Source organism: Argopecten irradians, chromosome 11 (genome assembly GCF_041381155.1).
Source record: "Argopecten irradians isolate NY chromosome 11, Ai_NY, whole genome shotgun sequence".
Lineage (NCBI taxonomy): Eukaryota > Metazoa > Mollusca > Bivalvia > Pectinida > Pectinidae > Argopecten > Argopecten irradians.
In genome coordinates this window covers 33,908,050-33,934,057 of record NC_091144.1, presented here as the reverse complement: position 1 = coordinate 33,934,057, position 26,008 = coordinate 33,908,050, and the positions used below count along the sequence as shown (strand labels likewise).

The window sequence follows — 26,008 nt, the reverse complement described above, 5'->3', positions numbered from 1 at the left end:
GTAGAATGGAGTGACTGTATATAGGGGCTCGGTGAAGTGTAACCAATGCTAAATAGTATGAATGGAGTGACTGTATATAGGGGCCTGGTGAGTGTACGTTGTACATTATCACACTAACATTAACCAATGTAATAGTAATGAACTGGAGTGACTGTTTATAGGGCCCGGTGAGTGTATCAGTTGTGCATTATGCACAACTATCATTAACCAATGTATAGTGAGTATGAATTGGAGTGGAGCTGTATAGAGTGGACCCTAGAGTGTACAGGTTGTTTCATGGTATCACACTAACCATTACAAATGTGAAATAGTAAATGAATGGAATGACTGTATATAGGGTCCCAGTTGAGAGAAACAGGTGTAACATTATCCCCACTAATTATTAACCAAAGTTAAATATAAATGAATGGAGTGGACTGGAAATAGGGCCCCGTGAGTGTACAGTTTGTACATTTCACACTAATATTACCATGTAAATAGTATGAATGGGAGTGACTGTATATAGGGCCCAGTGTGTAACAGTTGACATTTTCCACACTAATATTACCAATCTTACGGGTAACATTATGTATGTAATAGTTACACATGAGGAAATTGATTAAGGAGGAGTTGTCGTTCGTCTTGTCTATAGTTATAGACTCTATCATCAGCTTACACTACGGCACGGTATGATAAACAGAGCATAGTGAAGTAGAGACACTAGGTTTGAGAGGCTATATCTACTAGGATATACCAACAACAGAGATCATCCCCAGGGACAAAAATATTGAAAGTATTACCCAACAGAAGTCAAACAAAAGGTAATGTTGATATAATTAGATGTGATTAATGACCTAAATGACGAGGTTATCGTTTGATATAATCGTATCTTCTGTGAAGTAAAAACAAATTTGATTCTTACGTAATACGATTGTATAATCCTACTCAAACCTAAAGTAACATTGTTAAGTTCATGCAATTAAAAACTCAACCAGTTTTGATATATTACATTACTACGTAATATTGAGAATTCCATATTATCTGTCACTAGGTTATAATTACTGCTGAATTTAAAATCAAGCACGCTTCACTTCGAAAGGGTTGTTACACTGGTATTAGATTCACCTGTAATATTTTAAATGGTGATGAACTGGGTGAGTTTCATAACAGGAGACTGTTGTTATATTCTTAAATTAGTCACCCACTAATGTCTATATACATATAGTCCAAAGTGACGTAGCTGTAAGTTTTCAATAAAACACATTTGTAAAAAAAGCATCAAGAATCAAATTACTGAATGATATAATTTGAATGGCAGTCCCTGTTAATACAAGCATTAATTGAAATGTATGGTACACTCTAAGTAACTAAGTACATATACATACAACTTCGCTACCAAAGGCATTCACTATGATACTCTCCCTGAATCCATTGGTAGATCTCATATCAAAATTGAAATTCCTGCACTGCGATACCTGCTGGATTACCGCAGTTGCGCCCAATGAATACCAATGAAAAACTCGTATCAGTGATCAAAGCGCCCTTTGAAAAAAAACTATGTTTTTTCGTGACCGATTCAAAACACCAAAAATTAGCATATTTATGAGTTATTTGTTTATTTGTTCGTCACCAATTATATAACAAGGACGAAATTTATCTTTGCATAATGTGTTTTTGACTTTATGAAATAGAACCCACTCACGTATTTTCTTTTCCTAATTGTTTGGAAAGAACATATCCAAATACTGCATTTAGTTGATCTAAAACACAATAATCGTTGAAATAGTAAAAGTGACTTTGTTGGAAGCTGTTGTTGGCGGACATGGCATGCCTGAATGGTCATTGCTACCACTTCTGTTCAGTATTGTTATGTATAAAGAAAACACGTTTTCATAGGTCGGCGGATCCATGCCGCATTCAATCAGAATATAAAGCAAGAACTTCACTTTGATGTGAGATCTTCCAATGGATTCAAGGAGAGTATCGTACTGAATGCCTTTGGCTAGCGAAGTTGAAATACATATAGATTATAAACAAATGCTCATATTGAATACAATAGTGCTACAATGAATTGCATCACGGCCGAAACGCACTGCCTTCCTTTCAATCGTTTTACTGATCGCCACGTTCATTTGAAGAAACCATGATCAAAGTACAAGTAACGGTTTGTTTGTGGTGTTGGTTGGAAGTCCTTTCCGCTCATTCTGATTGGTCATTTACATGCAGTAAGTGAAGTTGTCCGACAGCAGCAGAGTCACGTATATACACTCATTTATTTAAAGATTTGACACACCATCAGATATACTTAAAATACTACATTGAATTTTCTAATAAGCATGTTTATTTTTCGATTATAATGAGAAATGAAATCGATATATTTACATATAAATCGATATTAATTTTATCATAGTATTCTGAAATAATCAATGAAACTATTTACTGCTTTTAATGAGGCTGTGTACAGTATTTTTTATTAAAATGATAGTATGGATCGAACTGCTTATGAAGTCAAATGAGATCTATACGAAGGCTGCATCTGTATTAAGACCACTTGCTGTACATGTAGCTACATGTACACCAATCAGTGGCGTAGCTACCATTGACACCAAGCAACTGCATGCACATCAATCAATTCCCCCCAAAAATTGTTCAACTAGGGACCCCCAAACACAAAAGCACTTTCAAATCATAAAAATGCATCGTAAAACTCATCTCTGCCATTCTAAATCGTATTTTTTTTCAGGGGGAGGAACTCCCCGGACCCCCCCCCCCCCCAAACAACAATTTTCTCGCCGTGGTGCAATTCATTGTGAGCGACGCAAGGCATGCATATTATTAGTTATATAGTCAGTTACTGACCCCCTAGGTATAGAGGGTCAGTAAGATTTATAGGCCCGAGTCCTAAATTACATTGTATGATGCGATAAGACACGGTTCTCAGTTTTACGATGGCCGCTAATTAAAGTAGTCGTGCATTGTACATATATAATTTGATAAAGAGTACATGAACGTTTCCTTGAAGTAGATACATGCACAATGTACAACTCCTTCAGAGTAAATGGTCATGTTCACTTTGTCCAGTTATAAATGTACAACTAGTTCTATTTCAATCATAAATAGTTATTTGAAACGGGCCACCGTACATTTGTGCTTTACCTGTACAGATTTGAATATTGCGTAATGTTAATTATCTATACATATTTGAGAGAAAGCATCTTAAGATGTCCTTTACACACACCAGGCTCGATATTTGATCCTTTGTTTTGTTAGATTGAATCTAAACAAACTGCCACGGAACTGATGTTATCTATGTAATTTTGTCTTCTTTCAAACAAAAATGAGATGAGTCATCATTGACACTTAACCTGACAAATAATAGATACTTATTGTGACATTGGGCAAGTCTTATATAGTGTTACTGCACATTTTCTCTAAAGGATGCATAAGTCATTGAAAATATGTGCATATGAAATTTCAAGCAACACATCAACATGCCTTTTCAGATTTCATTCCGAAATGGAATCCTAGTTCTTTTTCTTTGTCACATATATCAAACGATGTTTTAAGATTCATTATCAAAATAATTAATTTCATGTGTGTGAATAAATTTATCTATATTTATATAGTTTGGGAAAATCAACTAAAAGTGATGCCCATCTTCATCGCACATATGCTTGTTTTGTACCTATGACATCAAAGTTAGAAATTATACCGGACTGCAATTTCCGTCGAAGTTACTATCGGATTTGTAGAGGATATAAAAACTTTTTTCGGCATGTTATGAATAACATATTTCAGTATTTTGACCAATAGTTTCTCGGTTTTCAGGGTATGCAAAGTAGATAGATAATTTGTTTATTTTGTATTAGGATTACGTTTCATGTGTAGTACGCATGATACTTATTACATATGTTTATGATACGAGAAAATTATTGTTAGAGTGGATTTCTTTCAATATAAGTGGTCACACATAAAATTGACAATATCAACTACAAAAACTGTGAAATACAAGTATCAATTCGTACTACTTGTTGCATATTTCGAGATACAATGTCGAATCTTCGCTCCGGCAATTACGCCGTCGGACACACGACGTCAACAATTTAAAAATGCTCGGAAGTTGGCATAATTGTTCAACTCACTGAAAGAGAATAAAGACGTTGCCAAAATATTTTTGCTTCAGACAAAAGTTGTCGGTTATTTTCTGTAGTTTTAGAACATGTAAACAGTATCCCGATAGCTTCATAAATAAAGGAGATATTGAGGTTTTTCTAACACTGACATGAAAATGCATGGAAATGCGTAGTTGGGAGTTAAGGGGTTAATAAATGATTGTTTGTAAATGTGTGTTTTATCAGATACATTTGTATAATGTAATTTCTTTATCACTTCATTGTCGCATATCAGAATGTTTGATTTGAAATATAACAGTTTCGTTTTCTATTTTCAACGGACTTTAAGTGATGCTGTTTAACTTGTTTTACTTTTCAGATATAGAAATTGTGTGTTGATGCGGGTAGCTTATTATGGCGATTCTAATAAACAATCAATATCACTTTGATAAGTTCCCGATTTCCACTGTCTGACCACCATGTTTGAAGCCGGGGATGTTCAGTTAAAATAAAAACTGTAGACAAGGAAGAATTAAATATATATCACACTGGTCCTTTGGAAGCAGGCAAACCAACTCGTGTTTTACTTAGTAAAGATTTATCTGCAGTGTTTCACAGTAAAGACATGTATGGTGATTTCACGATATAACAGTATATAAGGACCAGGTGAGTGTACAGCTGTACGTTATCTGGCATCATCCTACGGTAAGGTATTGTTAATCATATGTAATAGTCCCACATGAGGAAGTGAATTAAAGAGAAGTTGTCTTTCATCTTGTCTACAGGTATAGACTCTATCATCAACCTCCACTACGTCACAGTCTGATGAACGGAGCATAGCGAATAATCAGAGACTGGCTTGGAGAGGGTGTGTCTACCAGGGAATAACAACAACGGAGATCATCCTCAAAATATTGAAAGTATTACTCAAATAGGACAGCAGTCAAACAAAAGGTAATGTTGATTTAATGAGACGTTGTTAATGATCTACATGACAAGGTTCATCGTTTTATATAATCGTATCTTCTGTGAAGTAAACAACAAACTGTGATTTATATCTATTGTAATGGTAATCCTACTTTCAATTTAAAAACAAACCAGTTTTTAGCTCACCTGGCCCGAAGGGCCGGTGAGTTTATGTCATGGCGCGGCGTCCGTCCGTCCGTCCGTCAACATCTAATTTAAATCGCTACTAGTCATAGAGTTCCGCATGGATTGTGATCAAATTTGGCCACAAACATCCTTGGGTGAAGGGGAACAGAACTTGTATAAATTTTGGCTCTGACACCCCAGGGGCAGGAGGGGCGGGGCCCAATAGGGGTAATAGAGGTAAATCCTATAAATCGCCACTTGTCCTAGAGTTCTGCATGGATTGTAACCAAATTTGGCCACAAACATCCTTGGGGGAAGGGGGACAGAACTTGTATAAATTTTGGCTCTGACCCCCCGGGGGCAGGAGGGGCGGGGCCCAATAGGGGAAATAGAGGTAAATCCTATAAATCGCTACTTGTCCTAGAGTTCTGCATGGATTGTAACCAAATTTGGCCACAAATATCCTTAGGAGAAGGGGAACAGAACTTGTATAAATTTTTGACTCTGACCCCCCGGGGGCAGGAGGGGCGGGGCCCAATAGGGGAAATATAGGTAAATCCTATAAATCGCTACTTGTCCTAGAGTTGTGCATGGATTGTAACCAAATTTGGCCAAAAACATCCTTGGGGGAAGGGGAACATAACTTGTATAAATATTTGCTCTGACCACCCGGGGGCAGGAGGGGCGGGGCCCAAAAGGGGTAATAGAGGTAAATCCTTTACATGTAAATCGGTACCTGTCCTAGTTCTGCATGGATTCTAACCAAATTTGGCCACAAACATCCTTGGGGGAAGGGGAACAGAACTTGTATAAATTTTTGCTTTGACCCCCCGGAGGCAGGAGGGGTGGGGCCCAATAGGGAAATAAGAGGTAAATATTCAAATTCCTTCAGAAAAGAAACAATGAACCTGTATTCAGAACATGACTTGACATTACAAACCAGGTGAGCGATAAAGGCCCTCTGGGCCTCTTGTTTATATAATGCAATATTACCTAATATGGATAATTCCATATTATCTGTCGTTAGCTTATTATTACTGGATTAGATTGTCGGAATTATTTAGTTGAAACGAAGTGTAAAAGGAGAAGAAATAGACTACATACCACAGTGGTAATTGATCCAACAATGAGTGTGGACAAGCACGCTTCACTTAGTAAGGGTTGTGACACAGGTATTAGATCACATCTTATTTAATTACATACTTATATTAATATACCACTAAATACAGGCAAATTGCATATACGATACAGTGATAACGTTTAAAATAATATCAGTCTTGCCTTTATCGTAATTTTTATCGCACGGGCAACCCTTTTAACATAACCCTCCAGAATACCTCGGATGGAAATTAACGGAACCCTTGGGATTTTATCTTTACTCCATATATACCGAAGTCAAGATGGGCAGACGATAACTGGTTCGGGATCAAAAGTACAAAAGAGGTGGGAAGGATATGGATATTTTGGTGAACAGACTTGTTGAGTTAGATGAATTGATCAACAACCGGGACAGAGAGACTGATATAGTCGATGTACAATTGCAGATGCGTCTGATCATGATTCAACGGACAGAATCAAAACACAGTACGGAAAACTATTTATGTTGATAAATCTAAAAAAAATACTCGAACAGTTTTGAGCTTTTAGTTAATTTAATTTCATTTGTCACTTAGGAAAAACAGAAATAATAATGTAGGTATATGATTAATAGAATATGATATGCCTATTTTCATAACCTTTATCAGCTCTCGTCCTACATTGTACATCAGCCCTCGGACTGATATAGGGGTCACGGGCTGATTAAGGGTATAAAATGGCATATGATATTCTCTATTTATCACATTATCCGCCTGATACCCAGTGATTACGCCCTTGTAATATTTTGCGTATATCACTGGTGTAATATGACCAACTTGATCTTTTAATAAATGCTAAAAACTGGTTTGTCATATTATATATATGTAAATGAATCTTAGTGGTTTAAGTTAAATATAATGATTTTTCCTGCAACTGCCCCATATACTGACATATAACTACTGCCGGATAAACTTTTGCTTTATCCATCAATACGATCACGTGAATTTGGTCCACATCTGACGGAACATCGTCTGACTTGACCCCGAACTTTAACCTTCAGGTGAATGAAACATCATTCAGTCATGCTAAAAAGTGACATCATATTATCCGGAATGACGTCATTTTTACATAATCGAAAATCTCATATGGTAGTGTAGTATTTTTTGCTCATGGCAAAGATATATATTGTAAAATAATTCTTTAATGACTAATGATTACTTGGTTTTTTTTTGAGTAATTTCATATTATTTCCGTGATATTACACACTGAATATAATTATTGGTACTGTTTCCGAATGCACTAATATTATATATTTCTCACGGTAGTAAACGGGAGTAGATACTCACTTTGTGAATGCATGATTTCATCCGCGTCAAAGAAGCGTCTCGCTTCGAACGAAACCAAGTAAATAAAAAACTTATATTTTGGGTTGGTCTACTCAAACATGATCAACGCATTTATAAAAATCGATATTGGTAAAGTTTCGTTTCAAAATAAATCAAAGAGGGTTTCTTGTGATTTTCAATTTTCAAAGAATAATTGCCAACCCAAAAGATGGGTTCCCGCGTATATAAGAGATTTGTTCAACCTCAAAACCAAAACAAAATATTACCATGTGCTTTTCTTGTAGATTTAATAGAGGATATCGGTACGTCTGGGTATTTGTTTGAGCGTATAAATAAATCACAATATATTTTCAGTGTATTCATCGAATTATATTTTATTTTTATTGTTTTCTTGTTTATTTTACCTCCATGAATTAGTCGTAAATAGCAATCCGCTTTTATCTTTATTAAGAAAAATGACGATTATGTTTATTCCATAAAGATATTGTAATTATATATTTGCTGCGACCTACACTATAATATATGTACCAGGTATACGTATTTATCAGCTATAATACAACTCTCATCGCGAGAGTAATTGAGGTTTAGTATAAAACAAATTAATTCATTGAATCGTGATTTTTTTTAAAATTTTAACTGCATACCGTGCATCATTTGATGTTTTGATTGGATATTAATTACAAAATAGCGATATTATTATTTCTTATTGTAATATATCTCCTACTCTTTCTGTGACCCCACGTGGAAAATTGCACATGTCGGACAGTAGCTTTACAACGTCAAGATCATGTTGCATACCTTTCTACTTCTTGATAAGTGACCCGTCATTAGGATAAACACTTCTTCTCTGGTTGTAACTGATCGGAATCGAGATAGTTTTAATTTCTGTCTGTGTCAATTAATAATCTAGGACGTTTTCGTTGAAAATGAGCCGCAGCTATTTTCTTTGTTATAGAGAACAACCAACTAAATAATTTTACATAGACCACAGTGTTAAATTTTGTAATGTAATATTAAAACCACTAAATATGAGTATGCTACTGTGTTCTTTAATTACAGTCTAGGTTCTCATATAACATTGGATAGAAAAAAAGTGCGGGTCCTTCTGCTCAAACTCCAACCAGAATAGCCATTTAAAAATAGGGTGCATTCGACACTGAAAAATCTTGAAATTCTGATGTGTTTACCTATTCATTATCAAAATTGATATTTTGATTCTAAATTGCAATGTGAATTTCCAAATTATATCATTATTCGTTAGGAATAATTACCTGTTAGAAAACATTTTTACTTTTGAAATTCATAACTAACCAGCAAATCATGGGCCGGGTCAAAATTCTACCATGGGCTCAATCTTGTGTACACAGGGGTCATTTCGAAGGTTTTTTCTCCATTTAATTGGTTGTTCCCTATATACCGTGTTTGCAGCACGATGTGCATGCACAGCTCCAAATGCTAGTTCGAATGCGTACCGTCGGCACATTCCGTACACGTGATTTTGTATTTATTTGTGGGTTACAAATAAATCAAATACAATTATATATATTTTGATTATAAACTTCGAATTACATGATATTTTTGATAATTTTATAACTTAGGCATTGGATTTTTTGTATTCTTTTTCCGATAAGTGATTTTGAGTGGGAACCCATCTTTAAATAACTTAAACCCCTACTTTAAACATAGAACAACCAAAGGATGCTTAGTTGACAGACGATAATTTCTCCAGCTATCAAATTGTTGTAAAAAAGATTTCAGATTTAAAAAAAAAGTTTTTAATGTTAAAATAGAACAAATTCTAAACTACGTCACTGTGGCCTACTTCTTTAATTTTTCATCTGTTTCCTGAACGGAAATTTACAAACCTCTGATTGGCGCACAAAACCACTGCTCTAAATTTCGACAGACCCTGAGGTATATTACACAAATTATTTTGCTTATAACTTAGTGGCCCAACGTTTTGTCTTTGTAACTGTTATATATAAGAAAAAGTAAGCCATCGGTACTGCTATTTTTTATCTATTGTTGTGGTTATATTTATTTCAACTTTATATTCATTTTTATTTATCTATAATAATATCTTTAAACTATGATATACTTGTATGTGTAACAGTACCTCTCCTCCCTCTTCTTTCCTCTTCCTTTTTATCTCTCTTCTTTAGTATGTCTGTCTGTATGTATGTATGTGAGTGATTGTGTGTGTGAGAGAGAGAGAGAGAGTGAGAGCATGCATATGTGTGCGTTATGGCTTGCTAATAAATGTTTGTATGGATATATCTATATGTGTAAATGTATGTATGTAATGGTGCTATATATGTTCTGTTATGCTAAGTATTTGTGTGTTATGCTATGTGTGTGCCATGATGCTTTTGCATTGTATGTACACATATGTTTTGTATTATGTATTCATTGCTATAGTATGTATGCTTGAATAGATGCAGGAATGTATCTATGTATGCATATGTATATATGTGCATATGTATATGTGTAAGCTTGTGTACACATGTGTTGTAAGAGTATGTTTGTGTGCATGTATCTATGCATGCATGCACGTATGTATGTATGTACATGTATATTTGCATGCATGTATCTATGTTGTGTCATGTTAGAACACACACATGCATATTATGCAGGGTAACACCATGGCATGCTATGTAATGTTTTATATATGATGTAACATAACGTACAACTTGATGTTTTATATATTGTGAATGAGTGCGTATGCAAGTGTTTGTGTGTTGGTGTCCATTTATATATACTATGTGAAATGTTTGAAAATAAAAAAAATAAAAAGTATGTCATCGGAACTTTTATGTGTGAATTGCCGAATCTGCCAAAAATGGAGGATAATGTGTCTTTTCATCTTCATCAGTTAGAGGGAAACGATGTAACATATAGATGATATTCCTTGTTTCGTGATGAATACCATTTGTATTGTATCGAGTGGGGTGGAAACTTTGATAGTTTTCACGAGTGATTCATCTATTTACTACATTTGTCCTACTTCCATTTACAGAAGACCATCACTACAAGTTCCGCCAAACGTTATTCCGCTATTGTATTTTAAAGTTATTTGCCATCGCGATTATTACGTCGTATTTTTGTGAGCGTAACGTCATATTTCTACACAAAAATATGACCTCATATTCGCGCAACAAATTTATGACGTAACAATCAAAATGATATTTTCCCTGTCAATGCTGCATTCCGAATTACCAAAAGCGAGTGAAAATATCAAAATTAATGTTTTCACTGCGAAAAATGTCAAAAATACTGATATTCTAAACAAAATTATTTGGTTGACTTTGTTTTATTATTATTTTCAAACGTAAAATTTAGGTTTTATCAATTCTAGTAAAATAATACTTATCAGGCAACCAATAGGGAAAACATTGCTTATCGTGTGTATGGTAAAAATAGCGGTTAAATTATACGTTGTGTCAATAAGCTATCTTTGATTCACAATAGTTCAAAATCAATCACACCACCAGATATTAATTTTATTCCATTTTCAAATTCGGCATGAACTATATTTAAATCAATTTTGGTTTTTGAGCAGAGAAGATCCTAAATGTTTAAAGGGACAATTCATTCTAAGAGAACATTAACATTTGTACATATATCGGAAAAAACCCAGTTCTAATGGAATTTAGATCAGTCGGTTTTACTGTGATGTGCCTGAAAACCCTCTGACAATAGTTTGTTTACCTTATTAGGTGAATTATCTTGCCTCAAAATCATTTTATCACCTTCGCAGTGGTTATGTAGTTCATTTGTTTAACGTGCGTGACTTTGGCTCGGGTATAGGTACAGCGTCCATATTCTACCTGCATAATCGTATTGATCAACGATTTGATATTTCAACGATATTAATTAAAATACTTAACAATGACGTGGAATTTGTCAATGTTTAACGTTATTCGTTTCATAAGAAATATAGAACAATACATTTATGTCATATTTCACTTCTTGGTTATGTAAAAGAATTAGCCTGAGTGAATTGTCCCTTTAAGACATTATATAACAGTACAAAATGTCATAAATACAATCTTGATAACTTCGTTTTTAGGAAATCTACACATCTTCACCATCATTCTGGCATAGCGAAATCACGGCGGTACATTTTAACTACAGCTGTAATTTGATTTGCTGTTTCTAATGTCATCTTTGTTAGGTTTTCTCTGGAAACATTTATATGGATATGTCCAATATATAATTAGTCTATACCAATATCGTGTACCGCGAAATTAAAACCCCACGAATATGTTCCGTTGACTAAACCGCTAATATGCGTCCCGCGAATTTAAAACTCTACATAGTAACTAGAACGAATATACGTACCCAGCCTATTATATTTTTAGGCCGGGTACGAAATGGTCCCTATGTGTCCTAGTAGAGCACTGCCTCAGAAATGGGCTGAAAGTGTATATCTTATCAGTATAGTATTATGTATCAATTACATTTGGCGATATTTAAAATATATTCACAAAAATCTTCTTAAACAGATGAACTCGTACATATGTTTGATTAATAAATCCTTTTGTTTATTCCAGATCGACCTGTACATCGCCTTTTGATAGTAGACATGGCTGAAGCTGTGGCGATATATGAATACAGGTGTATGATCTGTACAAAACCATATACAGAACCTAGACTCCTGCTCTGTGGTCATACTTTCTGTTGTCAATGTTTGTCATCATACATCAACGCGGAATACGTTACAGCAGACGACAAACTCTACTTCCCTTGCCCAGTATGCGAGACACCGATAACGATGACGTCAATGCGGACGTAAGTACCTGGGCGACATGCCTACCGAAAAATGATTTGCTTGCTTCTTCTACAGCACAGATGTCTGATGTCCAGTTTTGTGATCCATGTCTTCGAGGAAAAGAATATAACCCTGCCGAAGTCACTTGCACTGAATGTGAGGAGAAGCTTTGCATTCAGTGCCGAATTCATCATGAAAGAAGCAAACTATCAGCTGCACATCAACTTACATCAATTTCAGGGAATGCCGGACTACTTGCAGGAGTATATGAAATCTGTCATCAGCATGATGGGAAACCATTGGAACTCTACTGTATAGACCATAGTGCTATGTGTTGTCAGATATGTGTGTCGGTGTCACACAGGCAATGTAACAATGTAAAACCAATGAAGGATGTGATCAAGAAGAGTACAGCTAACATGAATACTGTCGTGGCAGATTTTAAGGAAGTGACTGAGGAAGCAAAGAAGATGATAGAGGAAGATGATTTAGGGATAGCAGCGCTAAACGCAAAAGAAAAAGAAGTTTTAATTGAGATGACAGACAGGATAGATAAAGCTAAGGACAAACTAGACAACCTGAAGAAAACATTCCATTCTGACGTTGCTGATATGTTCAGAGAAAGAAGAGAACAACTATTGAATCGTCGGAAGTGTGTTAATGCATTTCACATCAACGCTGAAAATTCACACCAGTTGATGTCGGATTCAGAACATCACCTATCAGACCGTCACAGATTTGTCATGAGGGAACATACAAAAAATCAGGTATCAGGACATTATCGTCGAATGGATACAAAAACTAAGACAGAACCAAATAGGTTTGACATGACATTGAAACTTGATGAAACAATTGATAAAATCATGAAAATGACAACCATTGGGCATGTTGAAATCACTTCGTCGCTCTCACCAATGTCACAAAATACAAATGGTCAAATCACTTCCTTGATCGAAAGTTTGCTTTTGACACCTTTAGCTGTAACTTTGCGGACTTGACATCGACTTCCGATTTGGCGGGATCTCTACAACATCTGACAGTCCAGACTTCCCCTGTGACGACTGCGGTGGATGTATGGACCGGCTCGGTATCCTGTGTTCATACAGTTAACGCCAGTACACTTGGAGGAGTGAAGAGACCTTGGTTGACGGGAGGTATCATTACTGACAACAATGAGTTACTCATCACAGATTACAGTAACAGCAGACTCCTATTGTTTGATGATAAGTATTCCTACCAGAGGGGATACAAAGTTGACGGTTATCCTACAGACATAACACGTGGACGTACACCTGATGAGATATTTGTGGCTGTATACCAGAACTCCATACTGAGATGTACACTACGGAATGGTCAGCTGTCCGAGATCACCAAGATCAGAGCTCCACCTGATACCTGGGGTATAGCAGTACAGGGGGATATCATCCTGGCTGGTACTAATGATAGTGTGAAGGTCATGTCTATCAATGGGAAGGTCATAAAGTCTATAAAGAAGGCAGGAGGTTGCAAATACCTCGCTGTATCTACATCTAACTCTACTGTACACCACAGAGATAACAATGACGTGGTGTACAGACGACTAGACAGTGACGCAGTAGTCTACAGGTACAGCGATCCTGGTCTGATTGCTCCTGAAGGTATTGGACTGGATCGGGACCACAATGTGTATGTATGTGGTAGGGGTTCCGGAAACGTTTACCTTATATCACCTGACGGGTCACGTGGGAGGGTACTACTGCCCAAACTGTCCAGTATCACCAATCCGTTCGGTATAGTGGTTCATCCAACCAAGCAGGAGTTCGTGCTTACTTCAAACAGGGAATCTTCTTCACTCGAGGTGTACAGATTCAGTGATGACATTATGTAGACACTTTTATAGATATTACCATTTTGATAGCACTTCAAATCATTTGATTTGATTTCATATGTATCACCGAAATGATATCTATAAATTATTTACAGGATATAATGAACTAGTGTGCGTATACATTAACATTTTTTTTTGTTTATTATGATTTTTTTACACAGACCGCCACATCTTTTTATAAGAGATTGTTTGGAGTTAAAATTAAGGAAGTGTAATTATTTTCTTTTTTCTTGAGTTTTGTACAGAACCGCGTTTTATAAAATACTGGCTAAATCAAAGGAACTTATGTACGCAGGAACGACGACTGGACTTAAAATATCAAACCTGAATTAGATAAACTTGGCCTCACCTATATTTGGAATACCAATAGTCCAAGGCACTTTAACTATAACCCATATTTCCAACCGGAAGTTGACATTTAAAAAAAGTGTAACATTAATTGTTTGTTCCATTCCTATTCTACATAACATATCCATCGCATATTCATATATCATCGCAATGTGTTTGTTACTGATATACTGATCAACATACAAGTAAATTATTGATCAATTAAGCTTTAATTGCATGTACTGCGTTTTGTCAGTGTACCAGTACACAATTTCTAATCTACTAGAGTCATCTCCCTTCGTTCACAGTTTAAATCAGTTTACTTAGGAGTTATATGTACTTGTTCGTTCTAAGTACATTGTGCGAGGACTTTCACATTCACATGTCATGAGTATAGTTATGTATTTAGGATATTTAATATACATAATCTTTAATATGAGGCTCTTTAAACTATTTAATAGATGTAATCTTTAATATGATTATATAGTTTATACTCTTTTAGACTATTTCATGAATACAATCTGTTATATAATTGTATAGTTTATACTCTTTTAGACTATTTCATGAATACAATCTGTTGTATAATTTATACTCTTTATAAAACGGTTCCAATGATATACAAATCAATTTTTGTTTGCTTATTTTGGTCTTTTTATTTAAATGTAACTACAAACAATCGAATATTTCTACACACCAAACATCTTGTAACACTGATATTAAAAGGGCCAATGGCAGAGCATCAGCATAACGAGTGAAAACATTGGCCTTCTAAATTACAAAAATGTACTCGACCATTATAGACAATAGGTGGCGACTAGCTGTGCGAGACATCACGTGACTAAAGTGTGAAAAATCAATCCAATAGCGTCCCTAAAATACCATCCGAAACATTAACATCTCTATGAAATCTTATAAAACGGATATTATCGAAATACCCAGCCAGCAGGCTCCGAACAATCCTCGAGAAATGAGGATCCTAAAATACATATGTTTGTCAAGTCACTACTACCGCTTTTACCTATAATTACATATAATGAAAGTGTCACGTTCAATAATGCAGCGCAAGAATTAATGCATTTTAAAATTTATGACCAAATTTACATGTATATTTCTTAACTTGTTTAAAGCACAGGAAGTATATTTTAGTCAAACAGTTTAATCCGCTGTGTGTGTTCGGCTTTTACTTTTTATTTGAAAAATACATGTCATGAATATTAAGTTATAAGTTAATTGATCAATATTTGTATCTTTCTGAATCTATCTTGTCAACATGTTTCAGAACCAGCAGTCTTTTAGTTTCGATTAAATTTTCATTTTATCAGCTATTAAAATGTCAAAACATTTATAGTTTAACATCTATATAAAATATGACAATGTCCATCAACAAATATTATGTTAATTAGCTCGTTAATTAAAAAAGAACATTTATCAAGGACTTAGAAAAATGTTTGTTTATTATTTATTGGGTCCTAACTTGTTTGTAAAAAATGTCTTTGTGAACAGGATAATGACACTTCTTCCATGTTTATATCCTAAGTATACTTTCAATGATAACTTTTGATTTATTATATATAAGCTTATTGAAATATCAAAATCCTCAGAATTGATGACATTTACAGTACAACATGTGAATGATGAACACGTTTGTTCGTGCTTATAACGAAGTGATTCTGTTTCCCCACATCCTCGATACTCCAGAGGTTACTACGTCATATGATATATCTGACTACCGTATCTGTAGTGCAAACAGAATACGTACCAATGCTACGTAAAGAATAATAATCCTCGATTTTTTTTACATCTGTTTACATCATTGGCAGCAATACTAGCGGTAGATATGATTTAGCAATTCGATCAATGATGGCGTTGTACCAATAGTCCGGAGGCTTAAGCATAAAATGTTTAAAACAAAATCTGGCCGACGTTTTTACTAATAAATAATGTTTATATTCTTATTCAGTAACCCTGAAAATACGGGTAAAGAACTAAAAACCAGGATCCAAGATATTAGACTTTAAATAATTTTATGGCGGCCATTTTTCAAAATGACCGCCATGGTCGTCACCAGCAAGAACCGCTTGGGGTCCCGTTCTCAAATACCTTGTATTAGGTCATAGTAATGGTGTACCGAATTTCATATTTGTATCACAAAATGAACGACTCAGACAAAATTGGAGATTAAGCCTCCTGACTATATGGATATGTAAAAGATACTGTAAAATTGGAAATTTTCGCGTAATTAGCGTGAATCCCACTCGCGTAAGTTTCCATGTTTACACCATTTTGTATAATGTAAAATGGAAATTGCCAATTGTAACTACAAGGAATGATTTTGTTTGATGTAGTTGCATTGAAACTTTACATATACGTCATTACATACTGTACATAACAGCCGAAACACATTACACTGTGTATACTTATCGTAAACTGATACTTTTCGATGCAACTACAGAAGAAAAAACAATCCTTGATTGCAGTCAAATATGCAGGACCGATGTCAAACTAAACACACAACTAGATGTTCTTGCTAAGATTTGTTTATTAAAGAAGTCAGCCTAGGTGAAGATGTGATATATTAAATAAACATATGAATTTCTTTGATTTCTCTTTGTACTGTTGCCCGGATGTTACATACAGCGATACAATATATCAATAATGTCACTAGATTCACAAGACAAAGAGAAAGCAAACATAAAGAATGGTAATGTTTATGTTTATATTAAAACAGTTGCATTTTGCATTGCACCAAGAGAAACTAAATGGATATGACTTTCTGGAACATTCACTGTTGTAAATTACAACAAGTTTAAGGTTCTCTCCTATCTCTTTTGATATCACAGAAAATACTCGAGTTCAAGGCGGTATAGCTGCCTGATGTAAGCAAAATTACAGCCATAAATTGTTAAAAATTGAACTGATTTCATTTACACAAAATAACGAGATTAAAATATAAACACTAACATTATAACATATTGATATGCTTATGATAACTATTAAATAGATATAAACTTCAACATCTAAAATCGGTATCACTGGGTCTTTAGCACCGGAAGTCCATATTTCCAAAATCGAAACTTTGTTATCACAAATCGAAAGTGTGGTACCATATACCGGAAATGGATTCTTTTATACCGGAAGTATTATATTCACACACCGGACGACGCCAAGACATGATGAACATGTGCGTTTGACATATCCCATTCTCTTCAGTTGATGAAGAAGTTTATTCACCTCTGGCTAATATGAAATACATTTGGAGGGGTGAAAGAAAGCAGGAAATTATTAGTAATAGAATTAGAAGAACTGTAACGGTCGTTCTCGTTGAATCATCGAACAGAGTTCCTGGTAGTTGTCTACTTCTTGTAGTCGTTGAAGTCTGTAACAGAAATATCATATTAACTATCATATTACTCTTAATGCTTTAAAAAATGTCCAATAGGTTAACTTTTGTAACAATGTCCAATAGGTTAATTGTAAAATGTCATAGTTAAAAAAATGTCCAATAGGTTAACTTTGTAAAAATGTCAAAGTTAACTTTGTAAAAATGCCAATAGGTGTAACTAATAGTGTAAAAACTTTGTAAAAAAATCCAATATGTTAACTTTGTAAAAATGTAAAATATGTTAACTTGTAAAAATGGTCATATGTAAACTTTGTAAAAATGTCCAGTATGTTTACTTTGAATCATTGTTAAAGGTCAGAGTTCTAATGTTAAAAATCATAAAAAGAGATATTTACCATTATTTCCCTCTTGATTATTCCAATCGCCGTTGTTAAAGTTGTTGAATTCACCTAGAATACAAGAACAGACATTAAATATACACATACAGTTCACGGGTGGTATCTATCCGATCTCATACTAGTAAGCATTGATGAGTTCAATCTGTATAATAAAACATTAGTGTCGGTACAATTAGGTGAAATATGGACGGAAAATATTTGTAATTTATTTACAAATGTAATAAAAATAATAAATAATAAATAAAAAAGGAACTCTATATATTACTACCGTGCATAAGAAACAAATCAAACTCTAAATTTCCGCTATACAAAAAAAGGTTAAAAACGATAAACTCTACATTACCACGGTTAATAATCAACTATCAACTATCAACTCCAAGGATAATCGATAAATTCGAAATAAACTCTATTGAGATAAATGATACACAATAAACTCTATTGAGATAAATAATACACAATAAACTCTATTGAGATAAATAATACACAATAAACTCTATTGAGATAAATAATACACAATAAACTCTATTGAGATAAATAATACACAATAAACTCTATTGAGATAAATAATACACAATAAACTCTATTAAAATAAATAATACACAATAAACTCTACATTACCACGATTGCCGCCATTCTGGTCCATGCCGCTGAATTCTATGGACAAAAAAAAGAAATATCATATTGCTGTAATGGGTAAAATTTATACAATGTGAGCCCTTGACTTTGCCATCGGGAAATCGCCAAAATTTACTTTCCATTTCGCCAAAGTATTTCCAATTTCAAAATTTAATTTTTATCATCTTTGCATTCGTAGTAAGTACATCCAAATGAAGTGATGGTATGCCTAGTTGTTTACGTTGTTTTTTAAATAGGCATGTAAAACGAGATAGATATTTTTTGTCTTTCAGAAACTTTTAATTTTTTGTTTCGGAAAGATAATGAATATATTACTCGAACCAAGATAATATTTACCGCTAGCAGTCTGGTACATGTTACGGGACATCTGGAACATCTTGCCTATAAATTTAGCAAAAAGAAATATACATTAAAAAGTAAAACAAAGTTAAAAACATTGCCTTAAATCATATCTTATAAAATATAAAAAATCTTACAAAAATCTTTTAGTATAAAAAATATATCATCAATACGAGATAATTAATCTTTTTCAAATGAAATACAGTGAATAATGCTCATTTTTTTAACAGTGTTATCCAACTTAATTTGGCGTTTTCATACCAGACGTCTTGTTCGGTTTTATTTTCCGCGATTTAGACGGTACTTCTGCTTATAACGTCTTCGCTTATTACAGAATTATGATAGGTATCGATTGATACCTCATTATTTTGTGAGCGCAAATCAAGTCGTTTTCTCCTAAACGTACGACGTTACACTCGCAAACACATCACACCACAATCAATACCAACCCGCAAGGGCAGATAACTCTATAATATGCAAATATAGGATAAAATTTAAACGGTGATTTTTTTTCTTGCGATTTGTTATCGAAACGGTATATGCGAATTTTACCACCCTCGAAAGTTAGTAGGTATACATCAATTTAAGTAGTTAGGGTATGAAAGATATAAAAACAACGAAACTACAGGTGCATTATATGATTCGGAAACCCCCGTGATAAAGTTTTCCAACTACACAATAATCTAACGAAAGCGAAAACGAAATATCCCGCCAATATTTCCAGATTTGCAGTATACGTACGCATGTTGTCTTCCATGTTGTACATGTTGCTGTCATCACCGAACTGGTTTTCTAAAAGAATGGGAAATCATAGTATTACTGTTCAACTATATTAGAAATCCGTTTGAACATTCCTTTGATATGCATATACATTTCCTAATTTTCACATGTATACTTTCCGATATCCTTCATCTTTGTCTTTTCTATAGAAAACTTATGACAAGATAATATAATAAACGAAATGATGTTATATTGTGAAAATGAGACTTAATGATAACAAAGATGGCGGCCTACACGTGGTATACGTACCTAGAATGTAGCGGTTGGCGTGATACTCTACAAAATAAAACATTAGTATCACAAGTGAATGTAGACATATTGGAAGCTTTTGATCTCAACTTGAAGAATTTAAGTAGGTTCCATCGTATTTGGATATAAATCACGACTTGAAATCTTCAGTCAATATTGTCAGTGTGTGGCAATACATACAAGCTATGAAAAGTCGTACATATCAAGCATCATTTGATTTCCGTTTTACGTACCAATGATACATTAACGTATACCTCGGTAACATGATATTTGTTTTACTACTTCTATATTTGACATTAATTCATTATAAGCAGAAATAAAAACAAAATGTAAATAACAACACCTATGCTACACAATAATAAAATATTGAATGACGAAAATATAATGCATTGATATAAAATTGTTTCAACTCACCAATGAAGATGTTCTGCATCATGACGTAATCTGGAAAATTAATACAATAATATTTATATCATAAAACTATTGTTCTGGAAAACAAAATCCTCAAAAAGTAGCCAGAAACATATTTATATAAAGTTTGATAACAATAAAATACCGTGGATCGTATGAGAAGCAAACATAAGAAGACTAGAAGTTAAAACAAGTATATAGGCAATGACTGAAATACCATAAAAATAACACAATATTACATTAACCTAAATTGGGAAATACGTTTAACAAACACATATTAGTTTAAACATATTTCATTGTCAAAACAAAAGAAAAAAGGTCAAAAGTTATTGCAACCTATAAAAGCCTAACATACAGTGCCGAAACAAAATACAAATAAAATAATTCTGCCATTCACATACTTATGACATTGGAAAAGCAGATGATAGGCTCTCTTACACTTATGACCTAAGATATAATTTGGGCTTTTGGTGAGGTTTACACGAAATAAAACGAAATTTAACTGGCTACATCGATGGCTTAACTTTGTATTGACAATATTTGTATTTTTGTCACCAAAATTATAATAAGCTGAATATTTATATGAACAACGGGAATCAAAAAGGAATAAATCACGGTAAGGAACGATGTAAACAGTGAGAGAAAATAAACTTTCTACCACGATCAATCGAGATCAGTCTAAACCCGAGTTATTATATCGACGTAGGGTCTTATCAGATGAATAAAGAAGGTGAAAGTGCAATCTTTCTGTACACTGAGTAATCCGTCTTTGTATGTTACAAAGTTACTTCCTTTTCGGGTTGGTATCTATTATTTTATGAGCGAAATTCGCGTCGTTTTTACTGAAATGTATGACGTTACGCTATTTTAGCAATTACATCTATCAGTGCAGTATATATGTACATATGTATCAGATTTCTATTAGAAAATAATCTGGATGCTCTGGAGTCAAATCACCTTACCTTGAAGGTAGTACATGAATTTAGGCATGTATCTGTAGTATCTATCCATCTCGTGGAAGGAAGCTCCATAGCTGTTGTCCCTGTTGAAGTTACGGTACCAGTCCATGTTCCATCCGTTGTTCCATCCGTTTCCGTAGTTCCATCCGTTGTTAAAGTTGTTCCATCCCATGTTCATGCCATTGTTCCATGGTCTGTTCCAGCCGTTGTTCCAGCCATTGTTCCAGTTGTTGTTCCAGTTCATGTTCCAGCCGTTGTTCCAGTTACCGCCATTGTATCCACCATTAAAGAAGCGTTTGGCTTGAGAGTCATTATTGCTTCCGCTGTTTTCGTCGCTGGTGCGTCTCTTCAAGTCACTGATATGCTTCAGGAAGTCATCAGGATTGCCACTATCGGCGGCCTCCTAAGAAGAAAACATAAATCGATGTGCAACACGACATGATAACAAAACAATTAAACAAGATATAGCCAGGTTTCACATTAAACATAAAAAGGATGAAGCCAATATTTTGGAAAAGTAAAACGTTTGTGTTATCGAGAAAAAAACAATATACCAAGCAAGGCGAAATCTGATACAACTGTTATAACTTTTCAATTTAGAAATGTTCCAAATAAATGACTTGAATTGACAAAATCTTTTTATATACGTTTACCTTCATCTAACAGCATTTATTAAAAAGATTGTAATTTTGTCGTGCATTACATACCTTTAACTTCTTTAAAGCGTCGAGTTTGCTGTTAACGCTGAATGCTTCATTGACAGCGATACCACACAGGCAGACAAAGAGGACTGCTTGGAACATCATGGTGTACGGCTGGCTGTGGAAACAAGCACTGCTGGAAGACCCGAAGGTGAGTGATGCTGATGAAGAGGTTCTCAGATTTATACATCTCCACGGGATCAGTTCAGTGACTTAACATTGTTTTCTGGCAGCCGACTGTATCAATCACGCCATTAATGCGCATGCGCATGCATGTTGTTTTCGCTGATTTTGCATTCTTTATTTTCTCGATGTATCTCAAATAACATTCTGCATACTAATTAAGGTCGGGACAAAATTATTAATTTTTAAGGTAGACACGGGTGTATGATATTATATGAGTGAAGGGAAACGATATTGCTTTGGGAAAAAACCTACCCACTTTAAACGTAGATGGGTTCGGTTTTGTTAATTTTGAAGCAAATATCAGTAACAATTTCGGACATGCAAATAGAAATTTCACAGTACTTACATTTGTATCGTGATTTTAAATTACATTTTAATTTACTTTACGTAGAATGTAGTGCTGTGGAACTTTGGATATATTGTGTATTTAATCTTAAGTTAGTAAGCAGGTCTTAAATTATTTATTTCTGATTTTAGTTTTATATCACAGGTGAGTATCTAACTCTTTTCATAAAATATCATATCATATTCACCAGAATTGAGCATCCTATGTACTTTAAACTTATCTAACTGCATTCCGCTAGTAAGTTTCCAATATTATTTTCTAGCACCACAACCCTGTCTTATCGTGAAGCAACACTCTTCTTTGCTATAAATTGCTGTACCCGGATCAGGTAAGCAATGTGTGGATAATTCAACGGGTAGGAGCGTAAAGTTATGTGCTGTATTTTTCATACTCTTGAATTAAGATGAGCTTTTACTATGTATTCATCATCAAAAATTACCAATATTTTGAGAATTACAATACGTGTACAATGTAAAGATTTAAATTTTTCCATGTACAAATAAGAGCTGAAAATTATTTTGGCGGTACTGCCAAAAAATCATTATTTACATCTTTAGTAAAGTGAAATGCGTACATTCGGTTATACCATGAAGCCATTTTGGGGTCTATAATTTCATTTCACATTTTTACAGTGTTATTAGTAATTGTAAAGTGATTTCTGCAAGAATGTTTTCCATCGAAACATTTATAAATCATAAATACAACAAATTTACAAAACTCAATTTCTGTCTTGTAACTAACGTTTATAAAGCATCTGAAGCCATTATAAAACTAAAGCATTTTTTCGCTCATTTATTGCACATACATGTATAAATTTAATTATCGGATATGTGACTAAGGACTATGCTATAAAAATAAAACAAAATTGATAGATTATGCCACCTTTCTTAAAGTTACCTAATCTTATATAGCAATATATAATTGTTAGTAGTTTCTCGAGGGAGTCATCCATTGCTTTTATTTCATCATTCATGTTTAACGTGAGAAAACGGACCATAAGTTCATAAATTCATCCTATTTGCATATATGCAATAAATCCATTACTCAATTCGGGCTTACGAGAAACCCTGTGAAAAACGACCACCTACGTCATCAAACCACTAGCATGAAGTCAAAAACTTCAATAAAATTTTCCTTCTACGTATTAAATGACCGAACGACACCATTGGAGATCAAGGCTTTTATTTTTCCCGGGGATGACGCCCCCGGACCCCCTTCAAAACAACAATTAGTAAGCCAATGATTACTGCAACACAAGAGTGGTATTATAGGATTGTCTCAATGTAGTAAATCTTTGTAATCCTGTTTTCTCAGTTTCATTTTGCTACTATTAGTCAAAGACAGTTATACCCATAGGCTACATTACTAAATGAAGTAGTTTTGGTCACAATTTGTGGCGCAAAATAAATAATATTTATAATATATACCGTCTCCAAATAGTCTGCTGCATAAACTTCGTCAGGGAAAATAATAAGATGTAGCAAGATGTTGAAATGAACAGTAGACTGCGGTTTATTTCCCAGGCGATTGTTGCGCAGCCTTAAAATTTGGAACACTTATAAGAAGTAAAATAACTAGTTTTGTATTCTTGGATATAGGTTGCACCCAGGTTAACCGTTGCTTTGTTGCTTTGATAATACACAGCAATTACGTCTGTTTTTCATTTTAAACAATATTCTTAAAACAGTAAATGACCATCATATATTATGTATAACGAGTTGGAATTGGACACTGATTTAAATGCTGGAAAAAAATGTTTGATTTTTTTTTTTTGATGGATTATAGTTATCTAATGAATACGATAAAGGACCATGATATTCAGACAATTTCTAATTCATGAGAAATTGGAAAAAGTCAATGTAACCATAAATTAGCAGGATATCTGTTATGTGGTTGACAACTTACTGATAAAGGCACTGTGTAATGATTGCAATACAATTACCAGCGACAAGATCTGGCAATTAATATTCTAACTTTTTTAAACTTTATTTTTATTCACTTTTATACATATTTTTAAACAACACAATACAAATACGAGTAGATTGAAAAAATTGAATTGTTTAAAAGCAGTTTAAAATCTCCCAGCGCACACATGTATTTTATTAACATAAAAAGTATACACATGTCCCGACATATTGCCACAAGCTATCCACCTCTGTAACGAGAGTTCGTATCCTATGTGGGGGAAATTGCCAGGTACTGACCAGCCCGGCCGGTGGTTTTTTCTCCAGGCACTCCGGTTTTCCTCCACCACCGCATCTGGCACGTCCTTACATGGTCCTGGCTGTTGATAGACCACTAAAATCAAGGAAATATGTATCAATACTGTTAAACAATTACACTCAAAAAAGTTATGTGATATTTAACAAAGAGGACAAACAAGACAAAATAAAAATCAACAACCAAAGTCAGAGAAATTTTTAGAGTGTTAAATGTTTGAATATTGTTAGTTTTGCAACTCTGTAGCTACTTGTAGCTTTTACCCTTTATGTTGCTATTATATACTTGGTATCATAATTTTGAGAACGTTTAGTTTAAATTGATGAAATTTGCAGATAATTCACCAATACTTTCTATAATGCTTCTGCAGTTTATTCTACATATTGCAATCTTAGATCTAGTACATCTATTCATAGAGTGTTTAGAAATCTGTTTTCCATTCATTTTAACAGTATGTGTAATTTAATTTTTAACTTAAGTGGTATTTTTCCAGAGTCAAAAGTTTCTTATGACATCGTAAATGACGTTTTAACATTTTATCTGAAATTTAGAATAAAAAAATACTCTCAATTGTTAACATTGTTAACTTGCTTAGGAAAATGCCTGTATTAGCGCAAGTGAATTTTTTTTTTTTTTTTCTTTTCATATTATTTTTATAATTTTGATATTTAACACTTGATTCATTTGTTTAATACAGTCTTTCTTTTATCTTTTATTTATTTTCTCTTTTTCTCAAACCAGTATTATGTTACTGTGGCTGAATAGTTCATGTGTCATCGCTAGGTTAGGAGTTTAACACCTATGGGGAGAATTTCAATGGTTGTATACCTATTTAGGTGTTTATATCAAATCAAATCTAATCATTTTGT

At 34.0% G+C, this 26,008-nt stretch overlaps 1 protein-coding gene and 1 pseudogene across 1 annotated transcript; one reads left to right on the top strand and one right to left on the bottom strand.

Annotated features, from left to right (window-relative positions):
• Positions 1 to 644: 644 nt before the first annotated feature.
• Positions 645 to 14,912, top strand: LOC138335369 (uncharacterized; annotated as a pseudogene).
• Positions 14,913 to 17,092: 2,180 nt separating this feature from the next.
• On the bottom strand, positions 17,093 to 22,553 carry LOC138335367 (putative uncharacterized protein DDB_G0282281). The gene is made up of 9 exons (XM_069284425.1): positions 22,394 to 22,553; positions 21,690 to 22,089; positions 20,731 to 20,760; positions 20,317 to 20,343; positions 20,029 to 20,079; positions 19,285 to 19,329; positions 18,931 to 18,966; positions 18,310 to 18,363; positions 17,093 to 17,947 (listed from the first exon to the last, which is right to left on the bottom strand). Exons 1-9 carry the CDS (start codon positions 22,490 to 22,492, stop codon positions 17,925 to 17,927), a joined length of 765 nt encoding a protein of 254 aa, XP_069140526.1. The 5' UTR covers positions 22,493 to 22,553; the 3' UTR covers positions 17,093 to 17,924.
• Positions 22,554 to 26,008: the final 3,455 nt, after the last annotated feature.